The sequence below is a fragment of the Gymnoscopelus microlampas genome, assembly GCF_963454915.1.
Source record: "Gymnoscopelus microlampas genome assembly, chromosome: 20".
NCBI classification, from domain to species: domain Eukaryota; kingdom Metazoa; phylum Chordata; class Actinopteri; order Myctophiformes; family Myctophidae; genus Gymnoscopelus; species Gymnoscopelus microlampas.
This window is the reverse complement of record NC_139957.1, coordinates 4,194,319-4,214,933: the sequence shown is the minus strand read 5'-3', so window position 1 is coordinate 4,214,933 and position 20,615 is coordinate 4,194,319. Positions and strand designations below refer to the sequence as shown.

The 20,615-nt window shown below is 41.5% G+C and overlaps 1 protein-coding gene across 2 annotated transcripts in view; it reads right to left on the bottom strand.

Moving 5' to 3' along the window:
* Positions 1 to 20,615, bottom strand: part of dicer1 (dicer 1, ribonuclease type III) — an 81,819-nt gene that overhangs the window by 36,862 nt on the left and 24,342 nt on the right. For both annotated transcript variants that reach the window (XM_084045238.1, XM_084045239.1), the window contains 8 exons: positions 19,116 to 19,248; positions 10,270 to 10,512; positions 9,049 to 9,206; positions 5,768 to 5,900; positions 4,063 to 4,138; positions 3,326 to 3,465; positions 1,876 to 2,055; positions 78 to 291 (listed from right to left, as the gene is read on the bottom strand). In XM_084045238.1, coding sequence (XP_083901364.1) covers positions 78 to 291; positions 1,876 to 2,055; positions 3,326 to 3,465; positions 4,063 to 4,138; positions 5,768 to 5,900; positions 9,049 to 9,206; positions 10,270 to 10,512; positions 19,116 to 19,248 — 1,277 coding nt within the window. The remainder of the gene's footprint in view (positions 1 to 77; positions 292 to 1,875; positions 2,056 to 3,325; positions 3,466 to 4,062; positions 4,139 to 5,767; positions 5,901 to 9,048; positions 9,207 to 10,269; positions 10,513 to 19,115; positions 19,249 to 20,615) is intronic.

Below are 20,615 nucleotides of genomic sequence, written 5' to 3'. Positions count from 1 at the left end.
TGTTTTGTGCATTTTTGAAGCGAAAGCCACCCAAAAAAAAAAAGAAAGGTGTGAACTGAAGCGCCACGCCCACTCACCGCCGTTCAGAGGTAGGACGCAGTAGGCGGAGTCGGCCTGCGTGGGCTTGAACTCCAGCGCGGGCTTCTCCAGGCGGAGGATGTGGGAGAAGATGTACTGGTGGAGGCGCGTGATGAGGTCGAGCTGCGCGCCGCTCAGCGTGAAGCCCGACTTCTGCAGCTCGATGGAGATGGTGACCTCCCCGGAGCGCGTGTACACCGGGAAGTGGGGGATCTGTTTTTTTTAGCAGGGAAGAAACAACCGTTTCACTCAGTTAACCGATTGGTACGGATGTACAAGGGAGCTACAAACTTTAATATATCCTTTTTTTTTGGGGGGGGGGGCAAAATAAATATATCTAAAATAATTTTGCACAAATAGAACTAATCATGTAGATCACACGGGAACGGCGTGGCTCCAATGTGGATCTCGGGCTTACGGCCAGCCTGTAACGTCAGTCATCTATGACGCATAACTCCAAATTGGGCAAGGTTTCAGCCTTTTCAGAGCCCCAATAGTTTAGTTTTTGGGGCGGTGTAACCGCCCCCTATAAGTGAGGTTTGGACACTGACCAATCCTGCACCGTGATTGGCCAATAGTCTACAACGCAGTCTACAACGCTAACCCTTCCACAGTCAATGCAAATCTATACTTTTGCAAAGTCAGCCAATCGCATTACAGCTAGTGTCATCACCACTAGCTGTAATGTGATTGGCTGACTTTGCAAATTCAGGACTGTGATTGGCTAGCGAAACACATGACACATGTGCAGCCCTATGAATAGCAGTATGGACTTAAAAAAAACACTTTAATGTTTTTTTTTAAGTGAATCACTTCCATCACTGTGATGACTACTGTGACCACACCGCCCACTTCACACTGGGTGTGATTTTTTTAATTAGTTTAGTCGCAATTTTAAACAGTCATGCATACAATAAACGCATTGAAATAAGAAATGGCCGAAAAAGGTATGGGCTGAAGTCGAAGCCTATTATGCCCACCACTGTCTTCCGTTATAATATTTCAGTTAAATATCTGTGCCCTACTGGCACAAATGTACATCTGTGTCCTACTGGCAAACTGCTCGAACACTGAGCAGTCGAGCAGTTTGCAGCACAGACACTCACTTAGATGGTTAGCCTCTTGCAGGGCCACAGCGTTAAACATACCAGAACCAAATTTGTTTCCCCCTTCCTTTAACCCAGGGGTCTTCAACAGGGGGTCCGGGACCCCTAGGGGGTCCTCAGAGTTACTACAGGGGGTCCGCCAAATCTTTGTGTGATATGATTTTCGTTTTTTTACATTAACCACTTCAACCCTAGCATCTCTTTTCTGAGGAGAACTCTAGCCAAAAATAGCAAATCTACAAGCTCACAACGCCTCGCGCTGCGAGGCGTTGTGAGCTTGTAGATCGGCTATTTTTTGGCAAAGAGTTATAGGTGTGGAGGGAAAAAAAGAGCAGCAAAAGTTTATCTGAAACACAATTTTTATACAATATAGAGGGGGTCTCTGCTTCATCTCTCTCTCTCAACTAGGGGGTCCTTGGCCCGAAAACGTCGAAGACCCCTGCTTTAACCCATTTAACGGTTCCCGTCCTGAAAGCCATATATAGTTACAAATAGGGGTTCCCGCCCAAAATGGGTTAAACCCTAATAAACAAGGTTAAGCATGGCAAATATAAACGCTTCTGTGTGCACAATCAATAGGACAACATCTTCAAACACAATCAGTCTTTTCAAATAGCAGATATACAACCAGATATGCACGCTCGCAGCGCATGCTACAATGAGAAAAAAGGTGCCGTCTGAGCGGACGTACTCGAGGTATGGGTTTGGCGGTCAGGATGCCAAAGCAGCGGCTGGTGTCCTCCGGCGGGTACAGCTTCCTCCTGCGGAAGTTGAGCTCGTCGGGGAGCGGGGTGGTGAGGACCATGCCGATCACGTACAGGTGGTACGACTGCTCCGGGACGGGGTAGCTGTCCCGCAGACACTCTGGTATCTGGACACAGGAGGACACACGGAAATAACTCAAAACACGGTTGTGGAGAAGTATGTGACATCACGGCAGAAAACTAACTCTTTCGTTTCCAAAGTGACTCGTCAAATGATCGTACTACGGCGTCGCACAAAAGTACCACGAGTAGCAGATCGGCAAGCTCAAACGTGGCGCCAAGCGGCACGTGTTCAGCACGTAGATCTGCTACTTTTGCATTTGAATTCTGAAATGTAACTATTTTGGACATAATGTGGTTTCCACCCGAGACAAAATACTCGAAGATTACCCGGTTGTAGAGAAGTATATCACATCAAGGCAGAAAAACAATTTTCTTTTGTACATTGCTAAAGTGATTGAAGTACAAAAAAATATATACATAATTTGATTTGCCAAATATGATTCATAAACTAAAATATGAACATCAAATCCATGTTTGGTAGCCTGCCAAAGTGGCTGGTGTTGTTGACTTTTCATGACCATTTAGGTTTGTGTGATATTTAGTATTAAAGTTATAAAAAAGAAAAAGCGGCCCTTTTCCTGGATACTAAAGTCTCCAATCACTTTGGATAGAGTAGCTAGATCTAACAAAGAGATTAGATTAGATGAGGATTGTTCTAGTGCCGATGTCTGTCTCTGTACTAGAACGATCTTCATCTCTAATCTCTCTAGCTTCTGGACAAACCTCTGTTTAACCCATTAAGACCTGGAACTGTGTCATTTTTAGATTTGAGCTAAAAAGCATTATTTTACACTTTGGGCTATTCAAAAATAGCAGATATACAAGCTCATAGCGCGGCACCGAGTGCCGCGCTATGAGCTTGTACATCTGCTATTTTTGAAAAATCGTGAAAATGTGTGCAAATCTTTGACATATATATATTTTTAAAGCGAACATTTTTAACTCAAATCTTTGCTTCTGGGGGGTCCCTGGAACAACATATTTTAATGGGGGTCCGCGGCCAAATACATATCATTTTATGGGTCCTAGACATGAAGAAGATTGAGCACCACTGATATAGAAACATACGTTTTTCAGAAAACTGTTGAGATTTAGGAGACATGTAGAATCGGCTTCAGGTCTCAATGGGTTAATAAACTTGACAAACAATCAAAACTATTAAGTCCACTCTGGCCCAAAAGGGTGGATTTTCCCTTGAAGGGCCATTGGGGACCACTCTGCATTCTAATCCTCGATGCCCCTTGCGGAACTTAAGGGCCATTGAATGCCATTGACAACAGGGGGGGGGGGGCGGGGAGTGGGGTTCTTTCTTACGGCTTTAGGGTAGCACTGTCTCCTCTTGGTGGAGCCGGGCCGGCCTGGGACGCTGGTCTCCTCCTCGTCGTGGAGGTCCAGCTCCTCTTCGTACTTCACCGTCTCCTTGCCCACGGGCATCAGGTGGTCGTCCAGCTCACCTGGAGGACGGAGGAGCAAAAACCTCTCATCTCCATATTCTAACTTTTTGTTTCGTAAATGAATGCCATACTGTTAAAGATGGACAAAATATCGATATTATGCCGATTATTGTATTGATATGAGAATAGATATCGTCTAGATATGGTATAAGTGTTTCAAAATGTACCAACATAGTGAAAATAGCCATCATGACGCGTTGTGAGCTCGTAGATCGTCTATCGTCGCTATTTTGGAACTGAATTGGAATGTTCAAACTGCCCAACGTCTGTTGAGTTTATCCCTCGTTTATACCGTTTACATTTGTTAGTTTCACTGTTTATTTGCCCCCTTCTGTAATAACAATACATTTTATTTGTTTAGAACTTTTCCAGAGCTCAAGGACACATGAAAGATTAAAAAAAAAGATCATTAAAGCGCCAAGTAGAAATGCCAATAAAGGACCGGTTTAACAACCAATAAAAACTCAGGCCAGGTAAACCGCAGGAGCAAATAAAATAAACGACAGGTTAGGCCGAGATTAAAACAAGTTACGGATGCCAAACAATAACGTCATTAATCGTTGAAGGAGGGAAATATTCTGCACAGGAGTTTTTTACCTATTTTATGAAGCTTCTCGCAGCATAGTAGTGCAACTGCTTTCTCTGCAAGTCTGCCACAAGTCATTATAGGACCCTGTTAACACACAGAAAGATAAGAACAGACACAATTTACTTGATTGTAATGCATATCGTCCCTGTCGGGGAAAAACCTTGTATCTTCTAGTGTAGTGTGAAACTAGAGGGGACAAAAGCTTATCTGCAAGCTCACGACGAGCTATTTTTGAAAAATGTTTAAAGTTAGTGAAAGTGATTTAACCCCTCAAGACCGGGAACGCATCTGTGTCACTTAAGATTTCTTTGGCTATTCAAAAATAGCAGATCTACAAGCTCGTAGCGCGGCACCGAGTGCCGCGCTACGAGCTTGTAGATCTGCTATTTTTGAAAAATCGTGAAAATGATTTTTTTATATTTTTTTTCCAAAAAACTGTTTGGATTTAGAACATTTTTAGAAGCGGCCTCAGGTCTTAAAGGGTGTGTCTGTGGGTTTTATAAATATCGATGAAAAGTATTAACAAGAGCTTGTGACTAAATCATGACTACTTTGAGTCCATTGGAACGCAGGTTATTTTTTTTCCACTCCCTGAAAAGTAACCGCGTTGGACCTCTCATATACAAGGTTTCCAGCCCAACAGCGAAGGGTATATGAAAACATTGTGTACCGTTTCTAAAATGTTGTAATTTTCTCCTCTACGGTGAACAAATACAGTGATTCATACCTTTTTAAAGGCCTATTAGGTTTCCAAAAAAGTTTAACGGCCACACATATAACAACCATAAATATCATTTCAATGGCAGTCTGCTGTTCTTTTTTTTGTTTTACTATGTACACAAATGGAAGCTTGGGAGGAAAATAGGAACCTGCAGACAAGGTTCAAACTAGAGTTGTTCCGATACCGATACTGCCTAAAGTGCTGGTATCGGCGAGTATGCCAGTCTATGCCAGATGCCGATGTGGTATGCCGAAACTACATTATTTATCTTTATTTGTTATTTATGATAACATTTCATGTACAGTGCGACTGTGTTATACTCTTACTTTGCTACGATATTATTATACTACATCGTAGCTGCACTTGGAACAATTATTAATGGAATTTCTTTTTCATTCCTAGATCAGTTGTTCTAAAAAAATATATATATATACAAGGACCCCCATAACTGAACAAACGGGATTTGGTTCCATTTGGACACGCTCAGAGTTACGGACATTTAAGGGTCCATTTGGTTCCATTTGTACACTCTCAGAGTTACGGACATTAACACTTTTTTTTTCTTCTTTTTTTTTTTAATTTGACCCAAAGACCAAGGAGATATGATTTTTCGAAGATCTAGACTCCTATCCACTTCCTTGTTAACTTAAAAAAATCTGTATCTCGGCTCCTGAGTACTATTTTTTTTTTCAATGAAAAATCTCATGGCATAAAACTGCAAAAAATCTGAAATAATTCAGGCAGTGAATGTGTTAAAGGGTCCATTTGGTTCCATGTGTACACTCTCAGAGTTACGGACATGTAAAGGGTCCACCTTGGAACCCCCTCAAGGATCTGAGGGTCCCTGCACCCCACTTTGAGAACCACTGTCCTATAATATTATCATTATCTTTTATCACACACTGGTATCGGATCGACACTCGGTATAGAGCGATACGCAATCGGGAAGGAAATAAATGGTACCGGTACGTCTCTAAGTTCAAACGCTTTACCTTAACGGGAGCTCTCAGTGGGGAGTTGATGGGCAGGAACAGAGTTGACTGGTAGCGTCCGTCTTTTGTCTCCGACGTCTTACACTTTGGTGCCAGGTGGGTGAACGGGTCACTGGGCAGACGGGCACAATACCTGGAATAGAGTCGTCGTCGCAGAACGTTCAGTACTAGGGCCAGGCAAGGCCGTTTCACTTGTATAAGCGCGTGTCAACAACAAGGCAATTCAACGTGCTTTACACAGAACATCAAGCAGTGTCGCCAGATTCGGTGAGAGAAACAAGCAACCAGGTCTAGGAAAACCATCCCAAAAGAAGCGACGATGGGCCAACATGAGCACTTTAACATATGCATCAGCTATTTGAAAATAGCCGATCTACAAGCTCACAACGCGTCGCGATGCGACGCGTTGTGAGCTTGTAGATCGGCTATTTTCAAATAAAATCTTTTAAAAAATTATAATGAGCAGATCTGGCAACCCCTGACATCAAGCAAAGGAAACACAATTATACAATGGCATTAGGATGCATCAAACACAAGTACAAAAAAAAAACGTACAGTTACGGTGCAGAAGAGAAAGGAAAAAAAAGAAAAGTAACTCAATAGAAGTGGCGAACAGAGAGGCCTTTAGTTGTGTTTTAAAAGACATAAGAGTGGCAGCAGACCTGCAGTTTTTCTGGGGCGTTTGTTCCAGATATGTGGTGCATAAAAAGCTAAATGCTGCTTCCCCTCGTTTATTAGTGGTTTTTGGGACAGAGAGCAGACCTTCCCCTACAGTTTGCGAGGCTCCGACATGGATCTCGGACTTCGCGCGGCCAGCTTTGTGACATCAGTCATCTTTATCTAGGACAGTGTTTCTATAACTTTTACATTTCAAGGACCCCCCTTAACTCTTGACAGTATACTATGAAAACGGTGTATACTGTCAGAGTAACAGACTTATAAGGGTCAATATAGAACCCCCTCAAGTAGGGATGTCCGATATTATCGGCCTCCCGATATTATCGGCCGATATTAGCATAAAAATTGATATCGGGAAAATATCGGTATCGGTTTTTGAAAAAAAAAATTTTTTTTTTTTTTTTTTTTTTTTTGCTTTATAAATAAGTTACAGGAGTTCTTACTGTATATGGTGTGTGTGATATGAAATTTGAGCTTACCCTAATCACAATAATCCCCGCATATATCGGTATCGGTTGATATCGGTATCGGTAATTAAGAGTTGGACAATATCGGTATATCGGTTATCGGTAAAAAAGCCAATATCGGACAACCCTACCCTCAAGGAACCCTGAGAGTCCCTCGACCCCACTTTGAGAACCAATGATCGGGGCACATACCTATGACTTACTTTTACTCTATGCCTTTGTAACCCCTTAGAAGGGAAAGAAGGTGTTATTTTTTAAATTTCTATTAAAAAATAGCAGATCTACAAGCTCATAAAGAGCTTGTAATGTTATTATATTTATATATTATATTTTTTGATTTTCTTTTTTTGCAAATCTTTGAATAATTTGAGTTACACATTTTCGCTTAAAGAAATATATATTATATATTTCTTTAAGCGAAAATGTGTAACTCAAATCTTTGCTTCTGGGGATTCTCCAAATGTCTTCTAAATCCTAACAGTTTTCTTTTTTTAAACGTATGTTTTGCTATAATCAGTGGTTTCCAAACCTTTTTCATGTCAAGGACCCTCAAAATGATGTGTATTTGGCCGCAGACCCCCATCTCAAAATATGTTGTTCCAGGGACCCCCACAGAAGCAAAGATTTTAGTTAAAAATGGGCTTTTAAAAAAAGAATATGTTGTTGCTGAGGTTTTCTGTTTTGCCGTTGCTATTTTATGCCTTTGTTTTTAAACCCTGTAAGCACTTTGTGATTTGCAAAAATGTGCGTTATAATTAAAAAAAATTACTATTATTATTACTTAGGTCTCCAAAATTTGGGCAAGGTTTCAACCCAAGGGCAGCTTTCAGGAAGTACTACTCTGTGGCCTACTGGCAGTGAGCACACTGCTGATCAGTTCAGCAGTTTGAGATTAGACAGACAGACAGACAGACAGACAGACAGACAGACAGACAGACAGACAGACAGACAGAGCCTCTTGTAGACAGAGCTAGACTCCTGCAGAGTCCATGCCCTAAACACATTTGTATAATTACAGGCAGTCAGATAGGTAATTGGTAAAAAAAAAAAAAAAAAAAGAGAGAAAAAAAACTGTAATTCTTATGAAGGCTTATTAACCCTTTAAGACCTGAAGCCGATTCTATATGTCTCCTAAATCTCAAGAGTATTCTGAAAAACGTATGTTTCTATATCAGTGGTGCTCAAACTTTTTCATGTCAAGGACCCCCAACATTATATGTATTTGGCCGCGGACCCCCATCAAAATATTTTGTTCCAGGGACCCCCAGAAACAAAGATTTGAGTTAAAAATGTGCGCTTTAAAAATATAAATATTTCAAAGATTTGCACACATTTTCATGATTTTTCAAAAATAGCAGATCTACAAGCTCATAGCGCTGTACTCGGTGCCGCGCTATGACCTTGTAGATCTGCTATTTTTGAATAGCCAAAGTGTAAAATAATGCATTTTAGGTCAAATCAAAAAATGACACAGATGCATCCCAGGTCTTAATGGGTTAATTCAGACAGTCTGGGCAACATCTTCAACAATAGCTTAAGGTTTTATCCCACTGTGTATTCATATTCACGTGCACAATGTCTGAACAAAATGTGTTTTTCTTCCCATATGTTTCCAGACACGCCAAATCCTAAAAGACCTGGACACGATCAAGCTTGAATTCCGTTCATTTTCTAGACTTTTGCGAGAAAAAGAACCCTAATGATGTGAAGACCAAAAAACACAGGACGGATCTAAAAAAGGTCACCTGTAGCAGGTACAGTACCTACCGGTGTTGCCAGATTTTGCAAGAGAAATAGGCAACTGGGTCTATGAAAACAAGCCCAAAAGAAGTGACTAAAGACCACGGGAGCATTTTGAACCTATATACGGCTATTTGAAAATAGCCGATCTACAGGCTCAAAACGCGACGCGTTGTGAGCCTGTAGATCTGCTATTTTTAAAATGAATCTTGAAAAAAAGATTTTTCAAAACGTTTGAAACCCACTCGACAACATTAGGAACAAAGCTCAAATAAGCAACTACACTAAAGAAACGAGCCCAAAAAAACACAACCACCTAACATTTACAAGCGAGTTTACAGAAAAACAAGATCACGGTCGCTTATAATAAGCCGACATGGCAACACTGGTACCGACCTGTTGATGTGTCCGATGGCGGTGTTGATGGTGACGCGGGGACCTCCCCCGTCCTCTGAGCGGAGGACGTACGGCGGCAGGATGTTGTCGTCGTCCAGCACCTGCTCCACCTCAAACTCGTTGACCTCCGCTGACTTGGAGCACTTGTTCCTCAATATCTAGGTCAAAAATACAAGGGGGATGACAACAGTCAATCAAACTTTCTAAAAATGTTTTATCGATAAGCTCGTAAAATAATCGATTCATAATAATCAACCCCTTTGTTGGGCATGAAGCTCGCGACACGTGGCATCGCGTAGATAGGCTATTTTCACTACTTATGTAGGACACCGTTGTGCAATGAAGTATAAATGACACCTAGTTCACCCAAGAAATGACTATTTATTTCGTTTACCTATCGTGTTGTCTTTGGTTTTAGTTTGTAAAACATTCCGTAAAAAGGTGAATGCAAATTCCCAAAAAGAAAAAAAAAACTTTGAATTAATCAGAGACTCCAACTAACAGCAGCAAAACAATATCAAAAATCTGTCCATTAAGTCCCAAACACTGCTCATATTATCATTTAGATTCTGTTCTACTGAGGTCCGCTGAGAAACGTTCCAGAAATATCACCAAAGACGAAGAAAATTTACTTTAACCCATTAAGACCTGGAACTGTGTCATTTTTTGATTTGAGCTAAAAAGCATTATTTTACACTTTGGGCTATTCAAAAATAGCAGATATACAAGCTCATAGCGCGGCACCGAGTGCCGCGCTATGAGCTTGTAGATCTGCTATTTTTGAAAATTTGTGAAAATGTGTGCAAATCTTTGAATTTATATATTTTTAAAGCGAACATTTTTAACTCAAATCTTTGCTTCTGGGGGGTCCCTGGAACAAAATATTTTGATGGGGGTCCGCGGCCAAATACATATAATTTTGGGGGTCCTTGACATGAAAAAGATTGAGCACCACTGATATAGAAACATACGTTTTTCAGAAAACTGTTGAGATTTAGGAGACATGTAGAATCGGCTTCAGGTCTCAATGGGTTAAATGAGAATCTATTTTTTTTTTTATCGAAAAAAAACTATTTTCAATCGAATCATGACCCAAGAATCAGAGTCGCATTGCGAGATAACAGAAGATTCAAAGCCCAAGTTTCTTCTGCACAATCTACTCAGCTGGTGCCGTTATCTAACACGTCATCACGTAGGAGCATTCTACCCCTCCTGACGCACCTTCTCTATGGCCTTGTACGTCTTGAGGTCCTCCTCGAAGGTTCTGGTCCTCTCGCTGTCGGCCAGCATGATATAGTTGGAGACGGGGGCGCGGGCGCGGCCCTTGGACTGGACGTAGGAGCGGTACTCCGTGGGCAGGTCGAAGCGCACCACCAGGTTACACTTTGGAATGTCCACGCCTTCCTCCACGATGCTGGTGGCAATGAGCAGGTTGGTTTCGTGAGCCCGGAATTTACGAAGAACCTACGAGAGAGAGTGAGGCAGAGGTTTTTGGATAACCCTTGATTGATGACAGCAAAAAGAAAATTACGATTTGACATTTCGGTTAAAAAACAAGCCACCTATTTCAAAGGTGCAGTGAGTGATTTTCTTTTGTTAACCCATTGAGACCTGAAGCCGATTCTACATGTCTCCTAAATCTCGACAGTTTTCTGAAAAACGTATGTTTCTATATCAGTGGTGCTCAATCTTTTTCATGTCGAGGACCCTCAAAATTATATGTATTTGGCCGCGGACCCCCATCAAAATATTTTGTTCCAGGGACCCCCCAGAAGCAAAGATTTGAGTTAAAAATGTTCGCTTTAAAAATATATATATTCAAAGATTTGCACACATTTTCACGATTTTTCAAAAATAGCAGATCTACAAGCTCGTAGCGCGGCACTCGGTGCCGCGCTATGAGCTTGTATATCTGCTATTTTTGAATAGCCCAAAGTGTAAAATAATGCTTTTTAACTCAAATCTAAAAATGACACAGTTCCAGGTCATAATGGGTTAAAACAGTGTTAAATAGCTGTATATTCTGATAGTAATCATTGCTATGGAGTGTTTGTTCAGTCACAGGGGACTCCCAGTCTCTCCAGCTACTTAGTAAACTGAAAATACATTTTGAGGTCGAGACACCAATTTTATCCAATCAGGAAAGAGAACTCATACAGGATACAGGATAAACAAGTGAAATTGGAACTGACGAAGAAATGAGCAGATACAAACTGGAACACTATAAATTGAAGCTGATAAATGGGTACTCTTTCCTGATTGACTCCAATTGGCAACACATCTACAGTGGGTGACCATTGACTTTGTCGCTTTTCATAAGAGAATCACTTCACTCATTTGCCTCACCCGCTTTGCAGTAAATTTAAGTTCCAAATACTACCACAAGGTGCCGCTTTGGAGTCACTTTTTTTGTGACAGAGAGACAGACAGACATACAGACAGACAGATAGATGTCTTATATTATTATTAATAAAATAACTAGCAATAATTACGTGTGCTTAGAGCGTTTAAATTGGGTTTTCTGTTCAGCGTCGGGCAGTCAGGAACGCATCTCTGTCATTTTAGAAATGTTCAGACACACATTGGTTTCTGTCTGTCTGTCTGTCTGTCTGTCTGTCTGTCTGTCTGTCTGTCTGTCTGTCTGTCTCAAAAGTCCGTGGAGACAGACAGACAGACGTCTTATATGTTTTTTTTTTCTCGCATCAATTTCTGTATAGTAGGATTCTACCTCTTTCCTCTGTAAATGTAATAGTGCAGTTAGTGTAGCGGTTAAAACTGATGTCCGGTGATTTTACGACCCTGGTTCGAATCCCACGCTATGAACATGTTGACCTGTTATTTTTACTTTTACTTCTACTCCACTACATCTCAGAGGAAAATATTGTACTTTTACTCCACTACCATTATTTGAACGCTTTAGTTACTAGTTACTTTGCAGATATAAATCATTACATTATAAAACATACATTATTTGCCCTATTTCACATAGTCTATTTGAAAATGGCTGATCTACAAGCTCACAACGCATTGCGACGCATTGTGAGCTTGTAGATCAGCTATTTTCAAACATTTCAGTACTTTAAGTATATTTGCCAATACTTTTGTACTTTTACTTTGATTGAACTCAAGTAACATTTTGAGTTCATCCATGACCGTAACAGACGACCGTCATGTGATCCATGGCCAACAGCGAGGCGTTTGTTTTCATTCTTATAAGACCGCGTGGCTCATTTATATGCACGTGAAAGTAACTAAGCGGAAAGTAACTAAGTACATTTACTCCATGTCCACTTGTTGCTGACGGTGGTAGTGTAGGAGCAGCGCTGTAAAAGCCCCAAGCGTCATCGGTGCAGGAAAGATGCGTATTTGGTTGTACACACGGAGACGCAAGGGTGGCGTTTTAAGTCGGAATTCAAATCATGATGCAACACTTTGTGAGCTTGTAGATCGGCTATTTTCACTACTTTTATGGGACACTGTTACAACAAAGTAGAATTCATTTGTGAAGAAAGAAAAACCCATTAACAGTTGAAAATAGCCTACACCAGAGGTTTTCAACCAGTGGTCCGGGGACCACCAGTGGTCCTTGAGGGGGTTCCAGGGGGTCCCCAGCCAAATTAATAGTTAGCAACCAAATTGACCCTTATGTGTCTGTAACTCTTAATGTACAAATGGAACCAAATGGACCCGTCAGGGTCCATTTGGTTCCATTTGTACACTCTCAGAGTTAAATGAACACTGATGATGATGATACAGTGTAGATTGGGACGCCCAAGAAATCTAAATGGTTGAGTCCCTGGCATATCTTTTCAAATGGGGGTCCCTGGGCTAATATGTGTCAATTTGGGGGTCCTGATGGGAATAAGGTTGAAAACCACTGGCCTACACCATTTCTGCCCATCTAACTTCATGTAGGCGCATTAAAAATATCAAAATTGGCCGCTCTGAATTTGTATCTGAACAAATACTTTGATAGAAGAGATAGGCCTACAGAGGTACTGTAGGGGGAGGGGGAACCTGATAGCAGAGTTCCTCACTTGGCTTATTTGGAATAGGCTGCATTTCATTAACATAACCGGTTTGGCAAGAGACTGGGCCAGTGTTGTAGGCTAGTGCTAATTTTGGAAGTGGGGGAGCGCGGTTCTTGAGCGGATTGGAGTTTTTTTGTTGTTACTTTATTTCGGTCTTAGGGTTAAGCTCTGATCCACCCGTCCCCCCCTCCCACGAAATCCCCCCGACCCCCCGCATGCAACCACTCCGCTGCGCTGCGCCAGGCCGCGCTGCGCTAAAACGCACTGTCTGTGCCTGTGGTGGCCAACTGAAAGCTATAATAACATAGTAGTATGACAAGGGTGCAATTATATTCAATGATATTCAATTGTTTTGTGGAAAACACATGGCTCATCATGCTTAATTAAAGAGAGACTCACTTGCCTTTTCTTAGTGCTTTTCATTGTTTGGACCGCAGAAATTGTAAAAATTTAGCCAATATTCGATCATCATTAAATAACAGACAGTGAACTGGTTGGTGACAGCATGTCATGGATAGCACATTAATTCTTAAACAATATTGAGGAGGAAATAAGTATAAACGAGGAAATCAAATAAAACAAACCAAAAAGACGCCAATAACCCCCGTCTTATAAAAACTGCCAAAATGGGTCGGGGTTATCTGACATGACAGGCTGTGCCACTTTGGTTTTTGTGCTTTCTGCCGTGCGATGTGCTCGCAGCCAAGTCTTGACATAAGGCTCTGGATTCCAGGACCTGAGCGGAGGTCCATGAGCGGAGGTCCATGCTGTCTAATAAACATCAGAGCCGACACACGTTCTGTATGCAGTCGCGAACGGAGTGATGTTATTATGAGGTTCAATGTTCATAAAATGATTCACAGATGATCCGATCATCTTTATTTTTAAATTGATGATGAAAGCCGCACACGCAAAATGGGGGTCCCCAATATGGTTATTTTGGGGGGTCATGGCCTGAAAAAAATTGAGAACCCCTACTTTGATGCATCTCTCTCTCTCTCTCTCTCTCTCTCTCTCTCTCTCTCTCTCTCTGAGAGACCTTGTCTTTGTACAGAGAGAGAGAGAGCGCATCTGGATAAAAAAAGAGACTTTGTCTTTGTATAGAGAGAGAGAGAGAGATAATTAACATAACCGGTTTAGCGATGAATAGACTGGACAAGGAGCACATGTCGTTGAAGAGTTTTTTGGTTTGCAGTTTACTTAAGTAAAAATAGCAATACTGCAATGTAGAAGTAGCCTACTCTGTTACGAGTACCTAAAGTATATATAGTAGGCCTATATTATATTAATTTCTCTCTCTCTCTCTCTCTCTCTCTCTGTCTCTCTCTCTCTCTCTCTCTCTCTCTCTCTCTCTCCCGCCAAAAATAGACTAAAATGTTAGAAAATAGAGTTGCATCGCGACTCTTTGTGAGCTTGTAGATCAGCTTTTTTTTTGCCTATTTAATAGCCACGCTGAAATTGCATCTGAACAAATAGCCTGCCTTGATAGACCCCCCCCCCCCCCCCCCCCAAACCCCAAAAACAAAAAAAAAACCCAAAACAAACAATTTTGCTATTCAAATGAGCTATTGGCATGATAAAACATACGTTTACATTTTCCAAAGCAAGTGACAACATAATACAAAAGTGTAAAGTAATGTATGTACAGTTTGGAGAGGATATACAGTAACTAGTAACAAATATATTCTTGCTGTCTGCTGTGGGCTGTAGGCAGCTGTAGGCAGTAGACCGCTGCTGCCCCTAGTGGCACAGAGTGGAAATCATACATGCCCTGCATGAAACGCATGAGAAGAATGAAAAAAAACGACAAAGTCAATGGTCACCCACTGTAGCTCGGATTTCTTCCCTCCCCCTCCCCCCAGACAGCCTTTGTTTACATCCATGTCCACGTCGCGGCTTCCGTGGATCGTCAAAATAAGGTAAAAAAAAACGGCGGATGAATTAATTAATGAATACCTGGCAGCGATTATGTTAAAGAGCTGCAGAGACGGGGGGGATCCCTGTTGGTAAACAAACACTCTCGAGTCTATAGCAATGATTACTAATCAGAATATAGAGCTTCAACGCTCGTTTTAACCAACAAAAATATCACTTGCCCGGGTTCAACATGAAGCAGAGAGTGCTTTAAACACACATAGCCATGGTATAATACGATATAACATGGCCATGAGTGTGTTACTGCTTTTATAACACAGCTGCCACCCACAATGTTAACCAAAAACGTTGCGTTGCTAACCAAAACCCTAGTGTAGCAGTGGGTTATCCTCATCAGACAGAGAGAGACAGAGAGAGAGACAGAAAACTTCAATGCATTCCAATTTGACTGTGCTAGAAGGCAAAGTATAACAAGCTTAGAACGTTGTGTTTTCTTGTGCCCAACCATCTGAGAATTGTTGGGTCAACCGCTTGTAAGCCAACATCAATAGCCGTTCCCTTTGAGTCTATAAATAGAAGGCACATGTTGCAGCGCTGGGCCACATGTCGGAGTACATGTACACATTCACTGGTTTGCTACATTTTGCGACTAATGGGTCTGGTTGTTTTGGTTCTAATGTTATAGAGCAGCCAATTTGAGGGGACTGGACTCCGTCAAACATTGTTTAGGCCCGTCACAATTATTACATAACCCTCGTGATCGCAATTACGATACCATTACCATAATCACAATTGTTTTGCACAATTGTCAGAATCATTGTCCACTCGTGTGTGTGTGTGTGTGTAAATTCATCTGTTGAAAACATTGTCACATTTTCAAAAATATCTTCTAGATAAGCTATTTCTATTTATAAATGGGGGGAAAACATAAATAAAAAACATTTAGCCATAGCACATCATTGTATGTGCTTGTGGCCCCATTCGTTATTTTAACAAAGCCTACACGCCAAACAGAAATGTCATTTTTATTTATATGTTCCAATACCGTGACAATAGGCTCTATGCACAGCAGCCATATTGGAAAGAAATTGGGCCTCTTCTTAGTTCTTACTTCCTTCACGGGTGTTACCAATGATGCTTAATGAAGGCTCTGTTCCATTCTTGTCAGGGTGTTGATAACGTGCATTTTGGCTCACTAGAAACGTTCCCAAATGGCCCCTTATCGTGGGTGTGTAACTCTGAGAGTGTACGAATGGAACCAAATGGACCCTTACGGGTCCATTTGGTTCCATTCGTACACTCTCAGAGTTATGGGGGTCCTTGAAAATAAGACAACCACTATGCCACACTAAATGGAACTGAGCCTTAATTAGTATTATTGGTAACACCTGTGAAGGAAGTAAGGAAGGGGCCCAATTCATTCCCAATATGGCTGCTGTGCATAGAGTCTATTCGTTGTCAACTAATATGTCCTGGCCGTGACCTAGCAATGTTCACTCACTTGTGTATCCATACAAAAGTGAGTAAAGAAACTCTACGCTGAGTGTATGGGTGACAAAGACGGAGCCAAGCCCCGCACTGCTCCGTTTACTAAGCTAGTAGAAGGTACACCTGATGCTCGACAAGCTGACTTCAATGGAAATGAAACAAGTGTTGATTTGAAGAAAGTAACCCCCAGAGCAAGCTGTACCAGTTCCACAAATCATTAACCTGAAAGTTAATTCACTGTACATATGTGACTTGAGTCACATTCGTACAGTCTCAGACCTATTTAAAACTCTTACTATGGTGCAACAGATACTTAATAGCATACCATTATACATTTTACCTGCAAATGCAAAACCTTTGAGCTTTTAACCACTTAAACCAGGGGTCTTCAATGTTTTCAGGCAAGGGACCCCCTAGCTGAGAGAGAGATGAAGCAGGGACCCCCTCTATAATGTATAAAATTGTGTTTTTTTTTACTTGGTCTGCTCTTTTTTCCCTCTACACCTATACCTCGTTGCCAAAGATTGCAGATCTACAAGCTCACAGCGAGGCGTTGTGAGCTTGTAGATCTGCTATTTTTGGCTAAAGTTCTCCTCAGAAAAGGGATGCTAGAGTTCAAGTGGTTAATGTAAAAAAAAAAAAATGATATCACACAAAGATTTGGCGGACACCCTGTAGTAACTTTGAGGACCCCCTAGGGGTCCCGGACCCCCTGTTGAAGACCCCTGACTTAAACTATAATACATTGTTGTATAAGAAATATAGAATCTACAAGCTATTGCTATCAGCGTTGCTATTTTTGCAGAATGTTTGCCGAATGCTCACCTATTATGAATTATACAGAACTAGACCATACCCGGTCGACGCATCCGTGGGGGGATATGCGCACATGATCTGGCAACCCGGGAGGCGACATTGTTTGACACATACACGCTACTAAGAAGCTGAGATTTGATGAAATTGAAAAACGGGCTTCACAGTTAAGTTCAGATGGTAATGGTCAATGGCTGTGTGCAAAATCAGAGCAATTGGTCCAGCCAGTGAGGAGAACCGGGTAGCTTCACCTACCACTACAGAGGTTACTAGAATTATAGTAGAATTATAGTAGGATAGTAGGATAGGGACGCTAGGGTTCATGTGATTTTCAGGTTTCAGGTAACCTGAGGATCCTGGGTATTTCCTAACCGGCCCTCTACTCTAGTTGGCGAGCTCATGCTGCAGTTGCTTCCATTTACCCTCGTTTCACATGCCAAGCCTTTGCTTTCAGCATTAACTACAGTCCACTCCACTTTCTGAGACTGCATTGTTATGGACACCGTTTTTTATCAATTTAGCCGTTTCTAGGGCTGTGACTCTTCGGCTATCTCACGATTCGATTCCGATCATTGCGGTCATGATTCGCTTAAAAATAGATTCTCAATTAAAAATGATTCCCAATCAGTTGTATGTATTTTAATTTACAACATTCATATTGTTGTTGTCATCCGGACTTTAACAACCAAGTGAAGCCTAGTTATTTCCAACAGCTCCATTTAAAAAAATATATAATACCAGAGTGGATCGCTTGGAAAAATCCCGATTCATTTCTCAAATCCGATCTTTAGGACCAACTGTTCACACTATTATTTGCAAGTGATCAGATCGGATCTGTTTGTTCAGACTGATTTAAACAACGTCAACCCAAAACCGCTCTGCGCGACCTATCTGCTTCGGTTGCTGTGGTAAAAGTTGCTTGCTTAGAAACACAACATAACAGACAAGCGACAACAACAGAAGACACAACAACAAAGAACATGGGTGAAAACGGTGGAAAATGTACATATCTCAACTCGTTACTTCTTCCATAAAATAATACCGCTATTGTTTTGTTTTCTTTCCGATTACCTCTCTCACTCGTAGATCAAAATCAATTCTCGCGCTTTCTAATGACGTCAGTGGTGCTTGGGTCGCGCTGCAAGTGACGTTTTGGACAGTTAAGATATGCGACTTGGGGGGTTAGAGCAGGTTCTAGAGCGTTCAGACTGAGACGCATCTTTAGAAATCAGATTTGAATCTAATTTGAAACCACCTCTGAATGTGGCTCAAGTCGAATGTGTAAAAATCGGATTCCATGTCACTTTTTCATGTTCAGACTTCAGAAAGAAAATCGGATCCCTATCTGGATATGGCAAAAAAAAAAATCTGATTTAGGCTGGATTTGGGCTGTCAGTCTAAACAGGGCCTTAGATTGTAGTTCCATTTGATGCAGAAACGCAACATAATTGCCTTGATGCAAGTAACATTAACGAGCGTCAACGGGCATCAGCTGGACACACCTCCCCTCAGCTGTGCTGTAGTTAAAGTGACTGGTATTAGTTTAATTTTTCCTTGAAGTCCTTGAATATGATTATGGTAAGCTCACATTTCATATCACACACCATACAGTAATAACTCCTGTAACCAGAAACATGTAATTAAAAAAGAAATGACAAGTGGATTTTTTTTTAATCGATTTTTGGAAATTTGGAATCGATTTTTAAACGTATCGATTTTTTTCCATCGCGCCTAGCTGTTTCTGTCATTAGATTGCGTTTCAAAAAAGAGGGGATTGTAGCAAAAAAAAACTAGTTAGGCGTTGAGTTTATGACAGAAGACACGCTAGGAACAGATGTCACCCCCGTGTCTACACCGTACCTCCTCTTGTTTCCTGAACTCCACCTCCATCTGCTTGTTGCGTGGCTGGTTCTTGCCGATGCTGTGGCCCGTGATGAAGTTACTGCTGATGTAGGCCAGCTCCGGGTCCTGCTTCCCTGCCTCCTTGATTAGGCTGAGGACAAAACCAAAAAAAAAAGAAACGAAAAGACAAGACATAAGAGGCAGCATTGAGTTACAGGTTTAATGCTACAGGGAAGGGTTTCAATGTCAAAAGAAAATGCAACGAGACAGTGAGCGAAAGTCCAGAGGACGTTTCTTGGACGAGTCGGAGATTTTCCCCCTGATCATCCTGAGGTCCAGCAGTCTCAGTCGGTCCCAAGGCCGGCCAAGGATCTCTCAGCACGGCACATCAACAACTTGACGTTACGTTTTTAACATGGCCAGATATACACACACAATGGATTGGCAGGATGGAAGATGCTACAAGATTATCCCATTAAGACCTGGAACGCATCTGTGTCACTTTAGATTTCTTTGGCTATTCAAAAAATAGCAGATATACAAGCTCATAGCGCGGCACCGAGTGCCGCGCTATGAGCTTGTAGATCTGCTATTTTTGAATAGCCCAAAGTGTAAAATAATGCTTTTTAGCTCGAATCTAAAAATGACACAGTTCCAGGTCTCAATGGGTTAATGGGTTATAAAAGACAGCCTGAGGATAGGACTATTTGCTACTACTTACATGGAAACCAACTTACGGAGTCATGGCCTCGTGTAATAAACAGAATAACAATAACTGTGTTGTTGGTAGATGATATAAGATAAGATGATGAAAATGTCAAAATCTACAAGGTGTTTATGCTGTATATGGAAATAATGGATGCCAACGCAAACTGGTGTTGTGAGGCAATAAGGCTCGGATATAGATATGCCTTTCTTCCCCAAGAGTTCCTCTTATAGAGTAATTTAATGCCCAGACAAATCATAACCATTGCAGGTCTTTTACCTGAGCTCAGAAATTACAGTCAAATATTATATTAGTATTAATAATGTGGAAGTGTTTAAGACTAATTGAATCGTTTTATTGAATGACCATTCTCCCCCAAATGAATAGGCTCTATGCACAGCAGCCATATTATCACTTCCTTCACAGGTGTTACCAATGATACTAATGAAGGCTCTGTTCCATTTAGTGTAGCACAGTGGTTTCCACGACCCCCATAACTCTGAGAGTGTACAAATGGAACCAAATGGACCCATAAGGGTCCATTTGGTTCCATTTGTACACTCTCAGAGTTACACACCTGTAAGGGGCCATTTGGAAGCCCATGAGGGTCCCTGGACCACAACTGTGAGCCAACATGCAACAATATCAGCACCCTGACTCTGTTTGACCAGAATGGAACAGAGCCTTCATTAGTATCATTGGTAACACCTGTGAATGTCTTCATAATATGGCTGCTGTGATTAGAGCCTATTGCTGGATAAGTGGCCGGTTGCAACCTAAACTGACTGAGGCATTTCTACCTGAGTGGGAAC